The 20,655-nt window shown below is 51.0% G+C and overlaps 1 protein-coding gene across 4 annotated transcripts in view; it reads left to right on the top strand.

The window, feature by feature from the left end:
* The window catches only part of PKIB (cAMP-dependent protein kinase inhibitor beta), a 51,885-nt gene extending 31,760 nt beyond the window's left edge, over nt 1-20,125 (top strand). For 3 of the 4 annotated variants that reach the window (XM_090057595.1, XM_090057596.1, XM_090057594.1), the window contains 3 exons: nt 11,977-12,145; nt 13,270-13,421; nt 14,247-20,125. In XM_090057595.1, coding sequence (XP_089913721.1) covers nt 13,277-13,421; nt 14,247-14,329 — 228 coding nt within the window. In that variant the 5' untranslated portion in view covers nt 11,977-12,145; nt 13,270-13,276 and the 3' untranslated portion in view covers nt 14,330-20,125. Of the gene's footprint in view, nt 1-3,253; nt 3,321-11,976; nt 12,146-13,269; nt 13,422-14,246 lie in introns of those variants that run through there. The other variant, XM_090057597.1, reaches the window with a different exon arrangement.
* Nucleotides 20,126-20,655: the final 530 nt, after the last annotated feature.

Raw genomic sequence — 20,655 nt, 5'->3', positions numbered from 1 at the left:
GCTGTGTCGTTACCGATAACGAGTGCAAGGGGAGTGTGAAGAGGAAGGGAACTCTTGTGGCAACGGCATGATTGGAGCCTCCAAGTTTAGGACAAAGGATGTTAGAGCAGAGCTGACACAGTTGGCAGTGCCGGGGCTGTGGATTGGGAAGTTGATGGAAAATCTTGGGAAAGGGGAAAAATATATTCTTGCTTTTTCAGTCTGCCTCCCTCCCCTTTTGCTCTGCTTTGTTGTGCTGGCAAGGAAAAGTAGGTGCTTTGCTGCCCAGAAACGGCATAAGGGCCTCTGTTGTGAGTCATTGAGGTGTTTAGCTGCAAGAAAGTACAAACCAGCCCCCAACAGAGGAGCGGGAGGCAGTTACCAAAGCACAGCAAAGCCAGACAACCTTTCAGCTCATTTATCAAAGCTTCTGCCATTCCCACATGCAGCGAAAGAGACAGCGATCAATAGGGAGGAGAGAGAGTTTGGTGGAGCTGAGCGGGTCCTGCTCGCTTCCTGCCCCTCCTGAAAGGTGTGGAGTAAACGGCACAGGTCATGAAACTGCAGCATGGCCAAAAGCCAGGAATAGTGCGAGCCAGTGCCTCAGACAGCTCTGCAGGCTGCAGCACATGCACGGTCCTCACTGTGCTCTTCCTTTCTCATGATTTGAACCCTCCTCCCTGCTCTGCCAAGGCAGCTTGGGTCCAGCCCAAGCTCCCTGCTCTTCCCAGCTATCAGCCCTGCAGAACTTCGCCCGGGTGTCTCAGGTCAGATTGGCAGCACCTGCAGGGTCCCAGTCCTGAGACCCCCAGAGCTCTGCCAAAATACCCCGGTCCTGGCCAGGCCACTCCTCAGCATGACTAATTAGCCTGGGTGAAGAGCCTCGCTAATGCAGCTATGCAGCTTCTAATATGTAAGCTACTGCTGGCTCCCCATGGCTCCCTTCTCAACCCAGGCTCCACTCACAAGTCCTCCTCTGCCCACGTGCCATGCTAAAACAGGAGACCACTCACAGTAGATTGTACAGTTTGCCCTAAGAGGTTCATCTGATTTTTTTTTTTTCTCCTTATACACTTTGATTGGCAAGGAAACATTTAGATTAGTACAATTAGGCTTCAGGAACACCGCATGGAGAGGAATGGGACTTAAGATGGAAGGTTCTTGGCTGGAGGGTCTTGCCCCTCTCCTCGGGGTCACACCAGTTGCCGTATTCGAGGTCAGGGAGGATTTTAACCCTGTGGTCAGATTGATATGGACTGTGGGGAGCTTTTGGCTTCCTCTGTAGCATAGGGCATGGCCCTCTTCCTTGGATCACTTGAGCATATGCTAGCAAACTGCAGCAGCAGGACGTTGGCCACTGTGGTCCCCCTGCTTTCCCCTGACACTATGCTTTGTGTTGTGTCAGATTGACTGTGTAGTTTTGCTAAGAGATTAGGCAGTGGATTTGTATAGGATTGGGTTGGATAGGAATGATCCTGCCTCAGGCAGGAGACTGGACCAGGTGACCTTTGGAGATCCTTTCAAGCCCTACTTTTCTATGAATCTAAGAGTCTATAAATCCCCATTCCCATATCAGCTACTGAAGACTCAGGCTGTCTGCAGAATCAGGCAAAGCGCAACTAAACAATACCCTTGCCACCTAGATCCCATTCATAGGGTTTTCTGGGCAATGGGAGACCTAGATTTATTATGGAAGGCTTAGACTGTGGATCACAAGATTGCTGCCTCCAGAGGGAAGCACTGCTTCACTGAGCTTTTGCAAAGCCTTCTGATCCCATCATGCCCATACCGACCAGCCCATCTATACTGGTGACAGCCAGTTGGGAACCTGCTTGGAACAGGGTTTTTTTTTTTCTCCCCTGGCTATTTCTGTTTCAGCTGGCAACAACAAGGAAAGCACTGGAGATGTGTCCCACAGGGTTTCTATTCTTACAAAGCAGATTCAGGTCTCAGCTGGCGTCCATCAAGTCTCAGTACCAGCTTGCTTTTTACCCAATGGTTTTCTAGGGGACAGGACAGCTTCTGGACAGGATTCAGGCAAAGACCACCGAAGGAGGGGGTTTTGAATCCACGTGGATCCTAATGGATTAGTAACGCCACCTGAACCTGGCTACCTCGGCCCACAGGAAGGGCTAAGAAGGGGAATGGCATGGCCATGCACAGTATGTTTGTGTGTATGGTTCCATCTGTGTGCAAAAGGAAGCGTGCAAGGGCCTGATTCAACGCTAGCAGCAGCCAGGCTATGCTCCCAAATGGTTGCTATGGAAACGCATTGAGTTTCTGGAGCCTTGCAATGTGGGTTACACTCTGCTCTGTGCAAGTGCCATAGCTCCTGTCCAGCCTGGTGGTTTGAGATCAGAGAGACTGCTTGGGTGATTCCTGTGCCCACAGGATACAGAACTGTTGCATGGGAGAAGCTGTAGTTCGTTCCTAGCTGGCATTTGCAGATGGGCTATGAATGGATTTATTATCCTGGTCACAATATAGATGATTCACCCCAGCTGGTTAGTTGCTTAATGCAAGGTAAAACATAATAGACTCAAATGCAGACTGGATAGAGCCAAACACCTGCAACGAGAACAATTAAATACCTGATATAATAAAGGAAACTGGCACAGCATCCCACATGCAAGGACAGAAACAAACAGGTGTGCATACATGTACATCGAAAGGCATGCACACTTGCATTTGTGTGCAGTCTTGGATGTGCACTGCATGTGGTCTGATACATACACTCCCCACTCAAGCACACACTTCTGTGAATAAATATGCCTATGTGCACACAAGCACAGGTACTCACACACGCACATTGTGGCCTCTCCAGTTTGGCTGTGTTCACTGGCACGGCTCTGCCTTAGATAATTCCAGACCCCTGGCTCTGGTCTTATCTGCCTTAGTGCTAGTTACGCAGGGCCAGGATCTCTATTTTTGGCATTTACTGGAGTCCTACAGTTTCCCCACTTGCAAAGGGCCCACTGATAAATTCAGGAAAACAAGAAGGCATCCATCTCGATGGTTAATGCACCTCCTCTCCTTCCTGCTAGAAGACATGCTGGGCATGGGTCAGCTGCTGTGCCAGCCAGCGGCTGTGAGCAAGTTTGATTCTTTTGTGGGCAGGCAGTGTGACTGTGATGTGCCAGTCCAGTGCCTCACACCCTGGGTTAATCATTGACTCCCTCCCCTCGCACGCCTGCACAGGACAAGGTTGCTTTTCCTCTGTGGGCTCCCTGATACTTTTCTCTTGCCTGCTCAGGTGAGAGACACAGCATTCAAAGAGCTGGGAACCTTTGGTTTAACTGCTTCGAAGTAAGCACAGTACCAGGGCAGCGGGCACCATGCGGGTAAGTGTGTCCTTTCTGTCTGCTTGGCCCCTGGCCAGGCTTGTGACCGTTTGGCTAGAGTATGGGTGCTGTTCAGTCACCTTGAGCTCCAGAGCAGAGTTTCCTTCTGCTCCTGTCTCCCGCAGGCCTCTCCAGGTCATTCTCTCCAGCCCAAGTGGTAGCAGCTGCTTTCCTGGAATTTCTCAGGAAACCTGGCAGGTGCTCAGCTGAGTCCACCGGGAGGGACCTTTTGTCCCACAAAGCCCCTCCTCTTGCATCTCTGCCCTCGAGTGTTTTGGATGTCTGCTAGGACCTGCCAGGGGACTCTGCACCCATAGCTGAATGAATAGGTTTTGCTAACACTAGCCCTCCATCTGCCCTAATATGGGATCAGTCTCCAGTTTCCCTCCTCCAGTCTTGTCCTGTGCGGTGCTGAGCTCAGGGGGACTGAAGAGCAGTCTGGACCCCAGAGGATTGGGCTCCTCACCTACTGTGTATTGGTTCTGCATGCCACTAGAGAGCTGCCACACCGCCAGGAAGAGGAGTTTTGCATTATGCCCATGTCCATGCTTTGCCTGGCAGTGCTTGCCCAGCCACCCAGTAGGTCTGTGGCCAGAGAGGGATTAGGGCACACCCAAAGCCAAGCAATCGGGCTCGAGCAGTCTCTAGTCTGTTGAGCAGTGCCTGCGGCAGTCCCAGGTCTCCATGCCTCGCTCCCATGCAGGTGGCTCTGCACAGGTGGAAGGTGTCCATCTCTATAATTCTATAAATTCAGATCTATAAATTTTGAGGTGAGTGATTGATTGCTAATGGAAATCATCAGCTCCTCATGAAGGCATCTGAGTGTGTGTGTGTGGCAATCTGGGAAGGGATTTATACCCTTGAATAGTCACTGAAAAGATGATCTGACTGCTTCCCTCTGTCTGGCTGTCCATTACTAGTTAAAATCTTCAGGCGGAGAAGAGAAGACTTCAGCCTTAAAGGCACATACTCCCCTTGGAAAACCAGCCAGCAGTTCCTCACCCTGCTCCCTCACTGCTGAACTAGTTTTGGTCTGGAAAAACCAATGCTGTTTTTGTTACTTGTACATGTGTATTAATTCATTAGATTCTACTTAGGTTAAATTAAGTAGATTTAGCTAAGCACCTGCAGCTGGGTCCAGCCGGTCTCTGGGCAAGCACAGTAAAGCCCAGGTAGCTGAGTGAAGATACAAGCAACTGAGAGCCAGGGCTTCCAGACGCTCCTCCTGGCTCCGACACTGATTGCCTTGGGCAAGTCACTTCTCTGGCCTGTGCCTCAGTTCCCCCTGCTGTAAGATGGGGGTTATTCACTTGCCCACCTCAGGAGTGTGTTGCAAATCTCAATTCCCTGTTTGCATTTTGCTTCGAGACTCCCAGTGCCAGCCAGGCCTTGCAATACGATTCTTTTGGCTACAGGCTTAGCTGTTACCAACTCTCTTTTCAGCACCCTAAGTATCTCTCCCAGCTAACCTGCTCCATGTCTGTGTGGTATCAATATAGTGACAGTGGCTTCCATTTGCTTTCGATTTGATTGCAAGTGATTCTTTTCTCTAGCCCAGGCTCCAGCAATTGAAGCGAAGGGATTTGCAAGGAAAGGGAGGGAAATTATCTTACAGCAATAATTTTGCTAAGTGCTATGTAGACAAGCCCCTGAGTTAGAGGGAGAAAAAGGGCTGATGGATGTCCTCCTGGCCTGCATGACGGTCATCAGACATTGTGGGGCCCTGCAGAATCCCCATGGCATCACTTTGCCAAATTTAGAATCCAAATGGGGCACACTTTGGTCTTTAGTTTACACCCAAAGAAATCAGGAGTGTCTGGAGACAGTGGAGCAGGACTGGAGGGAAACCGGCATGATCACCGATCAGAACAGCAGCATTTTGCACTGGAGAAAGGACACCGCAAAGTGCCAGGCCACAGAGATTCGGCTCTGGCAGAATATGGGTTCTGAGCTACTACACAGAGTTTATTTTACTTGCTAACATAAAGCAAGAGCAACTTCCAAGGAATTATTTTTCCTACAAACAAACCTCCAAAGGCTGTGAGATACCTGGGGAGGTGGCTGTTATCCTGGATGGTAATTACCCTTGAAAAAATGGGATCTATTAAAGGGAATGTCTAAGCTTGTGTCACCTCCTCAGTAATAAGGGAGCACATGCTGCCAGCTGGGAAGGAGGGAGATGCAGCCAGACACTGGTGTGCCAAAATATGGTCGCCACAAGACAGCAGCTGTTTGTGCAGCTGAATGTAAAAGGGCAGCTACCTACAGAAAGGAAACTGGGAGTGTTTGCTGCACAAGGGTGATCCTGTGGGGAAGAGCCTTAGGATTGCGTGACTGGGCAGCTGTGGAGAAAGGAGGTCATACGGGGGTCTGGTTCCCTACCCTCAGGAGGGAAATGGACCTGGGTTGAAAGACCCATCCATGTTTTGGGGGTTGGAGCCTGGGGTTTGTACCTTCCCTGTCCTTTTTTTCATGTTAAAAGCCCGGGTAGGTTTGCTATCATGTACATCCTGATGTAGTGTGACCCATATTGACCTCAATTGCAGAGAAGGCATCTTGGGAAGGTTGAAAAAAAGTTTCCCAAAGCCCTAGATTTAAAGTAACCATGTGTCCGAGGTGGCACTAGTGCTGGCTCCCATCACCACCAAATGGTTCATGCGACTGTAGCAGCACTTAAAGCTTGGCTGAGGTCAGGGATCCATTGTGTGGGCACTGCAGATGCAGTATAGTGGACAGCCTTGTGCCAGAGGTCTCACAGCTTAACTAGATCAGGTAGAAAAGGAAAGGTTATTCTTACTGTAACTCATGTAAAGGCCCACAAAGTATCAGGAGCAGAGCCAAGACCTCAGCCACATGCTTTTGTAGCCTGCTGCCATGCCTTAGTCCAAGGCCTAGCCTTGTCAGTACCTTGACCATGAATGAAGGCCTGCACAGGTGTCTTAGAGGAAGAGCTGCCTGTAATGCTCCCTCTGCAGCTTCCTATGGAGTCACTCCTCAGTTAGAACGAAGTTATGTTGCACAAGAAGTAGGGAGCAAGAACCTGTCTTAAGAAGGCTCCGTGCAGGTAATATGGTGCCTTGTAATCAGCAGTTCATTCTGTGTCAATCTGGGCTTGGGCTTGGGAAAGTCCTATGTGGTGAGAGCCAGAGCGCGCCCAGGGTCTGCTTGTGTCCACCAGCTTTAGCAGAGCCCGCCCTTTCATAGCCACTGCAGACAAGGCTTGGCTCTGCTCTGCTGTGCTCAGGAGCTAAGCCAAGAGGCTCAATCCATCACATCCAGCAGGATTTATTCACCAAGGGCTGCTCAGGGAGACTATCCTGGACCATGCAACACTGTATAGTCGATGAGCAGTTTGGAGTGGGTCCTGAACACTAATGTGCAGCCCTGCCTGGTCCAGGCCTTTGGGTGAGCCAAACCCCAGCTTCTCCTGCTTCTCTGCCCCACTCCTCATTCACAGCAGGGTGACTGCCAACTGCCAGTCCAGACTGGTTAGAAAAGCCCCTACATATGGTGGAGCTGGGGGCAGTACAAGCCAAAACCTCAACCCCCCTACCCTTCCCACAGAGCCCTGCAAAAGTCTTTTGAAGGGAGGCTGGAGTAGCATTAGCTTACAGCCTACAGGCTGGTCACACAGGGAATAGATTCCTAGTAAAACCTAGGGCTGCTAATTAACACCTTTATTAGCTTTGCCCTCAAATATCATAACAGCAGTCCATAGGTCCATCTTGCCCAGTATCCCGTGTTACACAGCAGCAGAAAGTGAATGCTGAAATGAAGCTCGAATGTGGTATAGCCAGAGTTTTTTTCACTTTTCCTCTCTCACTTTCAGCCTCCAGCATTTAAGGTCTAAGAAGTTCTGATTCAGAGGCTGTACCTCTAACTTCAAGGCCCAGTAGCTACTGATGCCCCTTTCCTCCAATATGTCCAATCCCTTTTTGAATCTGGTTAAACTGTCAGCTTCCACAACAACCAGCAGCTTTCCCTGCATCCTGCTGCCACTGCCAATACTCAGCACAAGCTGCTCATCCAGTTCCCTATTGCCAGCAGAGCAGTGAGCCTGGCTCTGGGAGGAGGCAGGAACAAGGATGCAATGCCCTAATTTAATTAAGTGGCAATGACCTCAAGCTTCTGGGCACCCCAGCTAGACTGTGTGCTCTGCACAGGCCCCACAAAAAACCCTGCAGCCTAAGATTAAGCAGTAGTGTGCTAGGGCATGATTGCATGTGTGAGTTTAGGTAGGCAGGACTGCTCACCCTGGCTGGCAATGACTGATCAAACCTTAGTGTGTCAGGCATTCATCTCACTGCAAATCATGGAGCCAGCAGCAGCTGGAGCAGCAGGGATACGGATGGGAAATTAATGAGCTTGCCACCTTCATCTATTTAACCATCTGTTCTGCTCTAATAGGACACATTTTACTTCATGCTACACCTGGGTAATTACCAGCATGGTACCAACAAAGCCCTGTATCCCCATGAAGTGAGCTTCTGCTCCCAACACTGCAAAGGAGATGGTGGGACTGGCTCCAGCTGCCTTTCCCCCCAGGGGCTGATTGCCAGCGAGTACTGTTTGGCTGGAGGAAAAGAAAGAGGCATGGAGGTGGCTGGAGTAGGGGCTGGCAGAGTATTATCTTTGTTCCCATTGCACTCCTGCATATGATGTGTCAGAGCAGTTGTCGCTCAGGACCACAGAGGATGAGAATGCAAGAGAAGGACTCCTCCTGGAGAAATACGGCTTTATTGAGGGAGCTGCCACAAGGGCCCTGCAAGTAAAGTAAAGGCAGGAGTACTACAACACAGTTTGGTTATGGTAGTGCAGAGCATCCCAAAGGCCTGTGAGGGCAGATGGAAGTGATGCTGCCAGCTCTTGTGATTCTACTGCGAGTATCTTGCTATTCCCTTTATTTCTTAAGGCCCCAGCTTCTGGGATCATAAGACTGTGTGAGAAGTTCAGTTTTCAGTTGAAGAAAGAAATCTAGTTCCCAACCTTCCTGGTAGGCAGAAGGAACTTGGGAATGGACCTAAAGGCTCTGAAGCTGGGGGCAAAGAGAAATGACCTTGCTTTTATTATTTTGTCAGTCTCCTGATCTTACTCCACTGTTCTGCTTTTAAAGCCCTAGGCTCATAGGAAAGCAGGGTTAAGAGGGACCTCATGAAGTCCTTTTGGGGTTGGCAGTCTGGGGAAGGTCCCTCTCCAGTTCCTTTGTGACTCCTGGGTTTATTTATCCAAATAAGCCACCTCTCTGGTTATCTCCTTCAGCTGAAATGGTTTGTAAAGGGAACAAGAAGGGCCCTTGGCAGCTCCAGGCTGCTTCTCACACAGAGCAGCCCCCTTCCTTCCCCTTGCCCCACATAAAGAGGGCAGTATTGATAACTTCAGGGGGCTGATGTTAGTACACATGGTGTTTTGTCCCCATTACCCTCCTAGAGCCAGCACACTCCTAGGAGAGGGTCTTTGCTCAGGGATGGACCCAGTCAGGAGGAAAGGGAGGAGCTGAATGAGGAAAAGTCTAGTCCTGAAGACCATTCAGAGCAGCCTCAGGACTGCTCTAATTTATGCCCAGGTGTCTGTGACCTTCAAAGGGCCTGTCTGGTAGCTCCACCACACACGGTGGCTGCCCTTGCTGAGTGCGGTTTTCAAGAGAACCTGATGACTTGCTCTGTTTCACATCCTTTCTGTAAGGGGTCAGGTCCTGAGATTAAAAGGTGGGGAGAGTAAAGATGTTACATACCCACAGAGGACTAAACAATGATTTCAGTTACTGATATGTAAATCTGCAGTATTCCTTTGTCTTCAATAGAGGTGCTTCAGATCCACACTGGGGCACCCACGGGAATTTGGCAGTCAAGTGCCTTCTCGTGGTGGCTCTAATTATATCCTGTATTACATACCTGGAGAGGTTGGGGGCTGGGGAAGCTTGGTGTGCTGTTCCTTGAACACTTCGAACAGTGGTTCTCAACCCTTTTCGGACTGTAACTTTTGTGAATGGAGTGGTACCCGAGTTTAGAAAGGACTTTATATATTACAGTGCTTGCCCCCTTGCAGCAGGGCTGGGTAGTTGGGGATGGCAGGGACAAGGACAAGCCTTAGCCTGTGTTTATCTACTTAGCTTATGTGCTTATCTCTTCACACCTTGCTTATCTCCTCATACCTCGTGGCACCCTTTACAGGATTTGGTGGCATCCCAGGGTTCCCTGGCACCTAGGTTGAGAATCACTGACTTAGGCTACAGGTGATGAACTGCTAACAACAAGTCGCAATGCTACTCCCCAGCCATGAACCTGGCTGTGCCAGATAGGGCCCCTGAGAAGAAGCAGCTGCTGGAGGAGTGGCCGTAAGCTATCATTCATTCTTGAGGTCCAGTGATTAATGCTGGATCAGTCAGCTTCTCAGCAGTGAACACCTGATGGATCCAAGGCTGTGAGACTGACAGTCATTTTGTACCTTGTGGTCTGCTGCTGTCTCAGCCTGACCTAGGTTGGGGTCTTGCTGCATTCACCCCTTATTCCTTAGAACGGTACAAGAGCTTTTCATTCAGGCTGCTGAGTTTGGGGGGCTTTGGGATCCTCAGAGGGAAAGTATCTAGGATGTCTTTGCTGTTGTACATGGGCACGCCTGGATGCTCTGAGTGGCATTGAAACATTCCTGTGAGCAGCCATTTTTGCCTGACTTTGGCATCTGGACAAAGGCTGTCTCCTTACACAGTTTCCAGTAGCCACCGTGCAGGCCAGCTCTGCTTTGCCATCCCCTTTTGGCATACCCTGAGGTGCAGAAAGTTACACTGACATTGCCCCGCAGTCAGAGACTCAGCCATCCTCTGGAATCACAGTGGGAAAGGAAATGATCAGTGCCCTCCTGGTCTTGGGCAGGAAAAGGACAGCAACTGGCAGACCGCTGGTTTTGTGGTGACTCGTGCTCTTGAGATTAGCAGTGTTACTGCTTTTGCTTTTGATGTTGGGTGCCATCATACTGATCCTCCCCTCCACCCCCAAAATCGCTCACTCAACTTTCCATCAGCCCCGATCAGCGTGAGCACTTGCCGTGGGGAGGATTAGCAATGACGTGCGGCCAAGCTGATGTTACTATTTCCAGTGTCGGTGTGGGGAGCAGGGACAGTGCTCGGCACCCTGCGAGCACTCCCAGCAAATGAGCAGCCTGCTTCTGTTCGACTTTCTATCAAGTGCCAAAGGGCGACTTTTGGCACATTAGTGAAAGGGACATTTTGGGCGAAAGCACATTGATCGGACAGCTCGGCTTCCAGCAGGGCAGGGTGCGTGTCTGCCTGCCTGTCTGTATGCATTGGTCAGTCTCACCTCCAACCCTTTCCATCATAGGGGTCTCAAACCCGTGAGCATTTTGTGTCCCTGATTTAAAAGGGTGTTGTTCTGTGCTATCCAAGGCAAGAGGTGCCTGCTGCAGAGTCCCTGCCCTGGCTCCCTGGTTACTTTCCACTGCTCTCTCTCCTGCCTGCCACAGTGTCACCTCCAGTTGTCTGTCTGTGTCTCCCAGCCATCACTCTGTCCCTTGTTGTCAGTCTTGTCTCCCAGGCTCTTCGAGTCACTGGCTCAGTCAGGGCTTCATCTTGCAAGGTCCTGTCTGCTATTAGTGACAAAGGAGCTCAGCATCTTGGAGGACTGGACCCTAGAAGCAGAGCTCTTCCCCCTTCTCCTTTTGGATTTGCTGAGCTTCTGCTGGTTGTTTGGCTGGCAGGGGCAGAGGCAGAGATTAACCCAGTAAGTAGGGGTGCAAAGTGGTCCATGTTGAGGTATTTAGAGGCCCAAGCAGGGATGGAGCCCTATTTCTGTATTAGGTGCTGTACACACACACGTAGCCCTAAAGAGCTCTCACAGCCCCTCTTCTGCATTTGCAATTAGCACCAGCAACACCGGCAACAAACCAGTGTCCTGCTGAAGCATTGGTAGCTTTTTTTACTCACTCAGTGTTCATGCACGAATCTGTCATGTCAGGCTTGACCAGGACAGTTTCTAGTTGCCAGAGACAGAAATGGACCCTCTCTTGATAGTGCCTGTTGCTACAGCTCTGTGCTTGCCAAAAAGTTCAGACGATGCAGCAGGAATTGTCCCAGGATCCTGTACTGCCTGTGACTAAGTCCTTGGTCTGCCCCGGCCTGCGTGGCTCTCTTCAGTGAGGGCACACCCTTCCTTCAGCCAGCACTGCCCAGGGAGGTGACATGGCTATCATTGCATTTGGCTGCCTTTGACTCCCCAACCTAAATGATCCTGTACTCACTCACAGCTAGGCTCATTGCTTTGAGGTACCCTCTCACCGTGGGATGGTTTCCTCAGCAGGGCCTGACAGAGGCACTGCATTGTCCATGCAGTGGACTAGAAGTGCTGAGAGGAACACACCAGCTGAAGCAAGTCCCCTTTTTTCCAGTGTAGTATGTAAAGCCCCCCGCTCAGCCTTTTCTAGGGCACATTCATCTGAGCTGGAGAGGAGAGGGGTTAGTGAAGTCGGGGTAAGAAGAACTCGGTGATTTGAAACAGGGGTGTGGAGAGAGGTGGAGCTGGGGCTGTGTGTGGAGGGCTTGGCAGAGCTGGCTCTGCAGCAGCCGTGGCTGGCAGCTGTCACTCTGTGGTGCATGGGTGTCCCTGTGACTGCTACGAGGTCTCTTACTGTCTCTTTGCACAAGCAGCTGCTGCATCGCTCTGTGGGCAAAGGATAACCGTGCTGAGAACAGACCCAGGCCTGAGTACCAGATTCTCTTGGGGAAGTAACTCCACAGCCTGAAAGACGTCTGGAGGGGGAGACCCCACCCTTGGGAGCCTGGAGAAGGAGAGCCAGCCCACTCCGGAAGGCCACAGGTAAGGCTGCTCCTCCTGTGCCTCCAGTGTCGTGCAGCAGGTGAGCTAGGACACGCACTGCCCTGGCTCTGGACTTTCTGTGCTGCAAGCTCCAGGCTGCTCTTGGCAGGAAGGCTCAGATAGAGACCGTGAGCAGACCTATCAGGGTCAGAGCCTGGTTCAGTGGGGACCCCCTACCCATTGCCGTCTTCAACAATGCAGATTAGTGGGTTGCTATGCAGCCAGCTGTTGCCTGCATGCTCCTGAAGTACCCAGGAGCCCTGCCACAACCCCCTGTCCTGCCAGACATGCATGCCACAGTATCTGTTTACAAGTTACTTAACTCCAGCCTGACATGAATGACGAAGTTCAAGGCCAGATGAGTCTGCTTGACCCCTCATCAGTTGGAAACAAGGGAAGGGTCATCTTCACTGCCAGCTGTGCATGCCCAGATCTCCACTCCTCAGTGGGTTAATAGTGGGAATTGAGTGACCACAGCTCATGACTCTGAGGTCCAATGTCACCAGGCAGTCTCCTGTCCAAGCAGTCCAACACCCAAGTTAGGCATGGCTCAGCTTGTGTTAAAAGAGTTCCCCGCAGTGCCCACTGTCCAGAGGGTCTGAGTCCACTACAACCCCAGCCACAGAGCCTGGTTCTTTAGCTGTTGGCTAGAAATACCTGCTTCTATCCCTGATTCAACCCCTGGTTGGCGGGGGAATGCTGCTGCTGCTGCCTCAGCCTGGCAAGGCTCTGCTCTCCTGCTACAACCCTTCGGGGCCTACTGAGATGCCTTTTATAGATGGGTGGTCCGAGGCCGGGCAGGAGTGTGGAGAGGCTGAGGCAGTTTACTTTCCCAACCTGGGTTAGAAACTGTCTCTTCCATGTGCGTTACTGCCAGGCAGTATTCATCATGCACTTGCATGTGCCTGCAAGCTCGTGTGCTGGTGGGGAGAGCATTGTTGTACTAGGGCGCCTATAGACATTGTGCAGGGGCAGAATAACTAACCACAGCTCCAGAATTAGAGACCAGTGTTTGCCGCCTGCCTGAGGGCGCAGCACCTTCCTGGGTCAGAGATTCTGCCAGGGAATCTGTGTAAGAGCAGGGGGAGGTGCCAGCCTGACCTGGATGTGCCATCTTGCTCTAGGGAAAGCATGACTGAGGTGGAGCCCGTGTTGGACTTTGCATCCTCTGGGAGGACTGGCCGAAGGAACGCCCTGCCTGACATCCTGGGCTCACCGGCCGGTGTCAGCCCTTCTGACCTCCCTCTCAAACTAGCAGAAATGTCTCTAAACGCAGGTATGTACCAGGCCCTGGGCCAGGCACTGCTGGGGGTTGGGAAGTGCAGGCCTGAGGACCCTTGCTTATGGAGCCACCAGAAACAGAGGAGATGGAGCAGGTGTCATGGTGTCTCAGGAATGCGGCACAGTGGTTGGAGCAAGGGATTGAGTCTGCTGGCTTACAATCAAGTGGCATCCCCTCTCTGGGAAGAGAGTTGCTATGTATTCCAATAGGCACCTCTGTAATTATTGTTTTTGTATCCTGTCAATCAGCAGCTTCAGTCCTGGACCAACACCTGTGGTGCTGGGCACTGTAGAAACACAGAGCACGAGTCCCTGATGCAGTGAGCTGCCAGTTGGAGTAGTGACCATGGCTTGTGGGTTTCCTACAGGACTACCCAGACCGTTTCCTAGAGCCGTTCTCCCCCAGTCTAGTGTTCAGCTTTCTTGCCCTACTGGCTAATTCTTTCTGTGTGGGGATTGCAAAGGCACGGTTGTTTGAGGAACAGCACGTTTGGCATTGTTGGCTGCCTGTGCCAAGACACCAGGGACTGAATAAGCCCAGGAAATGGGCCCTTTGAGGCAGGGCATAAGGATGGGCTGCTTAGGGATTAAGGGCTGTGGCAGGGAAATTGCTGGGGTAATGAGGACATCCGTAGGCAGGGGCTCTGGAGACAGTGGGGGCTGCAGCAGTGGGGCTACCCAGGAGCTGGAAACCTAAGCTGCTGGGCTGCCCAGGAATCGGGCGCTGGGAACGAGGAAGCTTGTGCTGTATCATCTCTTCAGCAAGCTGCCCAACCTGCAGGCTTGTTCACTGCATTTATCCCTCCCGCTTTCTTCACAGACAGATCCCAAGAAATGCAGTCCCCGACCACAGAGGTGCCCCCTCAACAGCCCCAAAGCCCAGAGCTGAAGGACACGTCTTAACACTTCCCGTGGGCGCATTTCTGACCAGCAGGGAAAGAGGAGACTGCCGAGCATCAACCAAGCTTTACTGGTGTGGCCTGGAGTTTGCTGGGTTTTCCTTGGTGCTATGCAGCAAGAACATCTTGTGTTCCTTGGAAGAGGGGAGCAGAGGAGGGACATGGAGCAGCCAAAGGGGAGTAAGCCCCTCCAGTCTGGTGCAGCTGGGACAAATCCCTGCAGGGAACCATTTTTTCTGTGGTGTTTAAGGGAACAAACGAAGGGACCAAGGGCTTTTGTTTTGGGGGATAGCTTCTTGTCTTCACACCTGCACAGTCAAGCAGCTCAGAGGCAGCCTTGCCCTAGGAATTGCTGAGGGGAGTAGCTATTTTTATGTGAGGGCACTGTCCACTGTGACATTTTGGGAGCAATTTCTTTGTTCTTTCTCTCATGATCCAGTATCCTTCTTCAGGCCTCTTGACAAGATTTGGGGAAATGGTCCAGAGAGGGGAACATGGTGCGGGTGCCACTCTGTGTCCCAATGGAGAAGCCTTTCTCTAAGAAGCAGGAGTCGGGGACCGTTCTTGGGCACGGTCCCACTGATCCAGGGACCCACTGTAACCCTTGCCATGTATGTGTGTGTATGTGGTGGGGGGGAGGGGGTTAGATAAATGCCCTGCCCTGGACTCTGTTTTTTGCAGTTTTCCAGCTTGAGGGGATAAAGCTTGGCAGTGTCACCTCAGTCTCCCAACAGCCAGCCAACCAGTCCGGGCAGGCCACCGGTGCCAGTGCACCGAGCTTGTTGGTGAGGTGGCCTCAGCCATACCCCTCCCCACTTCTGTCCCAAGCCTGGCACAGACTCCCAACCTGGGTTCCTGTTAGAGTCCAGGCAAGGGGAACACTGTGCAGAGCTACTTCTTTCACTGCTGGCCCTGAGAAGCAGACCCTGCTCTGTAGCCACAGCATTTGCTCTGTAACCAATGAAGGCAGGAACAAGAGGAAGGGACCGCTGGGCTCTGCAGTGCATGGCAGGGGGACTGACCAATACTGTAGTGAACTCTGAGTGGAGGGAGGGTGACCTGACTTGAGGTAGGCAACAGGGTCAGCATAATGTCAGTGGTGGGCTCAGAGCCGAGGACTGTGCTTCCTAAACACAGGCTTCCAGGACCTGGCCACGTGCTGCCCTCTGCAGAACAGCTGATGTATTACACAGGGCTCAGCTCACCCACCGGTTCCCATCCCTTGCGTACCAAGCTTGCCGTGGCTGATCTGCAGGTGGCACCGAAGCCTGGGCAGGGACTGAATACCTGCTTTCCATCAAAGGCACAGGATCTCCTGCCTGGCTCCCAGAGGAGAAGCTGTTGGGCTGTGATCTCACTGCAGAGCATGAGGTGGGGCTCAGGGCTAGTAGGGTGCAATGGGCACAGGAGGGAGCTCTGGTGCAGAGAAACCTGATGACCTGCTTGCCCCTTAGCATGTGTTTGCAGTGTGAGAAGGCCTGGGAGCCCCAGTTATGGAGCAGGGCCCCAGTAGGTAGGACACTGGCCAAACACAGAGCACAGACCAGGGCCCAGCTGACAAGACCATGCGCAGCTTCCCAGTCTGCAAGGGAGCTCATACTGAGCTCCTACAGAGCAGCTTCTGGCTTTTCCCCACCATTCACCTGGCAGCCAGGACCAAGCTGATGAGCATGACAAAGAGTTGTGGGATACCTGGCTTAACAGAAATGAGCACTAAGCACCAAGCAGAACTCACTGCCACTGGCCTTGTTTCCAGTAGTGGGTGTGTACAGACACCAGGAGAACAGCCCTAGTCATGGGACAATCCTGCAAAGATTCTCCATCTTTAATGAATGATAGAGTGGGGAATGAGTTAGCCTGGAGTTAGGCCTTCCCCTCCCTTGCCATTTCTCCCTCTGGGCACCCCAGCTTCTCATCAGTGAGTATTCCCTTTGACAAGGCTGCCAGCTGCCCCATAGGGAGCCTACCCCCTCCCTGCTGCACAGCTAAAATATTCAGATTTCAAAAGCCCATGCTGGTTTTGTCCCCCATCTCCCAAGGTTGAACAGTACCATATTTCTGGCTTTCCACCTTCTGCCAGTCCTAAGGGCAGGTAGCCTATGGCTGCCTGTCCTGGCCCTACTAATCTGAGTTTTTGGTGATTCTCCAGGTTCCCACGTGCAGTTAGGGGCTGTGTGGTAAGTGTATCTATCCCATGTCATTAACTCGGTAACTTATCCTAAAACTCTTTTTCCTGCCTGGTTTTTCTGGGGTGATGCTTCCTGGCCTGGTTCTGGGCGGCTCCTGCCTTGCAGGAATTGGGCCTTGAAGTGTTCAACTGTACTGCTGTTAGATCAGGATGAATCTCAGCGCTACAGCAGGTCACGGTCATCAATGCTACAGGTGCCTCTGTTGAACTGGCCAAGGAATATAAAACCCAAAGAATGAAATACTTCCACGGGCACCAAACATCCACTGTGCTACACAGAGATAACAACACTCTCTCATTCTCCAGCTCCTTTTACCTGGGAATTTCAGTCATTTATAAAATGATCGCATATACCCACAAATCTCACTCTGGTTATAAACATGTCACTGGTCCAAAGTGCTGATTATATTCAGGATTGGATAAGTATTTAAAAAATACAGACCCACTGAGCAACCCCTGAAGGCTCACCATGGATTTCATATATTTATGTCTCACAGCCATACACCCCTTGCTATTAACCAATCCGGGCTCTCAGGTTTCTAGAGGTATAAAGCACTTATTTCTATCTGGGAAAGATCATTGTACCCAGTCTTTTACAATCATACCATTCAATTACCGTTTTGCCTTCCTCCCCCACCCTACCCTTCTTAATTTCCATTGTGATTTTTGGTAGCTGCCATTTCAAGAACTACTTGATCTACAATGTGATATTTCCTGCTATTGTTAAAGGGGGACACCTAGAATCACAGATTGCAAAAGGGACAAAGCATCAGTTTCAAACTTGAAATACCAGCCGCTAAAATCATATTTCATTGGCCATTCCACAAGTGCTTTGTCAGTGGGACCAAGCCAGATGTTTTCAGAACTAATCGGTCTTTCCCAAGCACATCCCAGGTTCAGAGCAAGCAACTGTGTCTCTGCCCTCCCTCCTGGGCTGTTAAACTTGTAAAACATCTGTCTGCCAGGATTGTGCTGCAAGGAGACAACAGAGGGAAACTTGGGTATATCTGGAATAAATCAACTGCCAGGAATGGCAAAGTTATAGTTTTACACAAGTGTCACCGAGACCAGGCTCTGGTCTCTCCGTCTAAATAATTCCTGAACAAGGATACTGGATTTAGCATCATTCTTACTATGTAAACAAGCAGTACCCTGGATTTAATGTCTGTACAATGTAGCTGTGTGTGTGTTGGTGTGGGTCCATGTTGGGTGCATATAGCATGTTCCTGCTGCTTCCTTGGGATTTTGAACTGAGCACAGAAAGTGTCTGGAGGCTGTGGTCTGGGGTGGACATGGGAACCAGAAACTTGTGACTACTGATTTGATCTGACAATGCTAGACAGTGCTAGGAGGAAGAAGAGCAGTTGCAAGAGGAAGCTCCCCCCTCTCTGATGATGTGTGTCCTTGAACATCAAACTGTCAGTCTCATTCGTTTTGGCTGGGGTATAGTTGGGCATCAGGAGAGGGTTGGCGTGGGGAGAGAAAGCAGTGTAGTTATTTAAAGAGATCACTGTGTGTCTGGGAGGGTCCTGAGCTGCTCACACCAGGGGACTTGTTTGAGTAATAAATTGTGAGTATTTTCCTGTGATCCCCTGTGCTGTGTGCAGTTTCTTTGGCAGGAGGAGGGTGCAGCGAAGGGGCAAGGGAAATTGCAAAATTAGGGGGTTCTTCCCAGCTTAGCTTTCTCTCCCTGACTTGCAAAGGGGAGTGTGAGGTACACCAGATGCTAAGCTGCTAGTGGGGCATGGGGCAGGGTGGAAGTAGGCACCAGGATTCTGTGGGGAAGATCTCCAAGCTGCAGCAGGTCTGCTTACACCAGCATCTCATCCACCTGGGATCTGATAGGGAGCAAGTGAAACAGCTGAAAGGGCAAGAGGCAATGGAGGAGGAAGAAATTCAACAAGGGATGGGCCATTTTCTAGACATCAAGACTATCCAGAGTCATCATAATGAATTGGAAGAGCCAAGCAAGGATCAGTCCTCACATTAATGGAACTTTGTTCTCTCTGTAAATGCAACAACTTAAAATGCTGCTGATTCACACCAGGCATACACAGGATGATCTCTATGGATCCTGGTGAGAACCAGAACTTTAAAGAAGCCCAAGGCCCACTAATATCAGACCCGCAGAGTACCTGTTTGGTCACTCAGGATATGGCCCAGTATTGACTCCTTCTGTTTCCTGAGGTCCATGGAGCATCTTGATTGTCTTGGGGGGGTGGGGGGGTGCGCACATACATGCAAGGGGCTCAGGATGATGTTGAAACTTGTCTACATGTATAGCTCAGCCCACATGAGCAACAAAGAGTAAACTGGTCTGGTAAAATGAGATTCCCCTTTTGCCCCTCCATTTCCCACTAGGCTATAGTAAAGGGCAGAGGACTTCTCATAGGACACTAGTCCAAGCCCTCATAAGTAGTGGCTAGAGCCATCTGTCATCTTATGGCTTATACCAAACAAGTAAGATTGGATTTAAGGGGCAGCAAGCAGTGGCTGGGACTGGGGCAGAAGGAAGAGGCTGATTAGATGACTTGCAGGGGTTGCCAGCAGCAAGGTTGGCTAGCGGCTACCCTGCCATGGAGCCTTGGAGGTGACATTAGCACAGGCTCTCTATTTTGATCTCCATCTATCATGGAGGATAGAGTCAGTGGGAGGATAATGGTAGAAAGCTGCTTTAGGGATAAAGGACTCAGTGTTAGCAAGGTGGTTGTACCAGGCTCTGGGTGATCTAGTGCTTTGGAGAGTTTTGTGTCTAAGCCATTCAGACAGTATTTTTTCTGGGATTTGGTAGAAGGAAAAGGGATGCACATCTTGCTTGGCAAGGTTTGCCAGGTGTAGGAGAGCCAGCTTGGGTCTGGAAGGCAAGGTACTACAGCACTCGGCAGATTCAGGTACAGCGGAGACTGTGGCCAGTTTGACAGTGACAGGGCCGTGTTAAATATTAATGACATTTTGTTTGGGTTTAAAATCAAGTAAACAAATTTCTCTCTCTGTACTTACTTTGGTTTTACACAACAGTTCCCCTCCTCCTGCCTAGCACTGTTAACTGAAGCTCACCAGGACTTCCCTCATGAGAGTGTCCTGATAGCACATGCCATTTGCTAGCACCCGGGGGGCCCCTCCAGTGGTCTCCACTACTCTGTAAGGTGCTCAGACACTCCCCCCCACCTACTCCCCCATCAGCTGTTTAGCTGATGGTTTTAAGAGACCCTTCCTGGCATCCAGCTGCCTCATGTAGGGCTTCACAAGCCACTGAAGGAGCAGGTACGCAGGCCCCCAAGCAGCAGGTGGGAATAGTCACTCTGTCCAGCTCTATGCAAGCAGCACCTGAGCAAATGTTTCTAGCACCATTGGGAGGCCAGGCTGAGGTTCTTGAAGACCCTGGAATTATGGGCCTCATCCAATCACTCATGAACGAACCATCCCCCAGTGGTCCCCAATGCCTTATAGCATGATGAAGCAGTAGCCCTTGCAGTTGATGTGCTTCAAGCAATGGTACAACGGGTACAGGATGGAAAATAGGTGCCATTGACGCTCCAGTGCAGTTCGAAGAGCCCATTCAGCCATCCACCTGCTTCTCCATGGTCATGAGAACCCTTATTTTGGTGGCCTGCCTCTGAAACAACAGTAGATGGTCTTGGGGTCATAGGGTGACAAGCAAAAAAAAAAAAAAAAAAAAAAAAAAGTGGCAGAACTTTAGGCTGAGAAGGAACGGCTCCATGCAGAACTCCATAAATGTGGCCCTCCTCAGCCTAAACGTCTACTACTTCTGCTTGTCACTCCATGACCCCCAAGACCATCCACTCAAACACATAGCTGCTCACATCTCTGGCCAAGCAGCAGTAGAACACAGTTTAGAGGTAGTCCCAGAGAGGACCTTCCCCTGTGGTCTCCCCATGTTCTCCCTTCCCCAGCACATAGCTCCCAGACACAAAGCAGAGCTTCAGAAGGTACTTTGGTGTATCAGGATCATAGTCCCTTCAGCCACTGTGCCACAAGCCACTTGGCAGCAGAAGAGATGGAAGAAGCAGCAAAGCATGACTAGGTAGCTAGAGTCCACCATGAGCAGAAGAGCAGAGGCAGCACATTACAGTGCTGCTCTGTGGGAGCCTGGAGAGCGAGGAGACATACGGGCCCATGCT

Source organism: Crocodylus siamensis, chromosome 7 (assembly GCF_052110815.1).
Source record: "Crocodylus siamensis isolate JL-2025a chromosome 7, ASM5211081v1, whole genome shotgun sequence".
Taxonomy (NCBI): Eukaryota; Metazoa; Chordata; order Crocodylia; family Crocodylidae; genus Crocodylus; species Crocodylus siamensis.
This window is presented reverse-complemented; position numbering and strand designations above follow the sequence as displayed.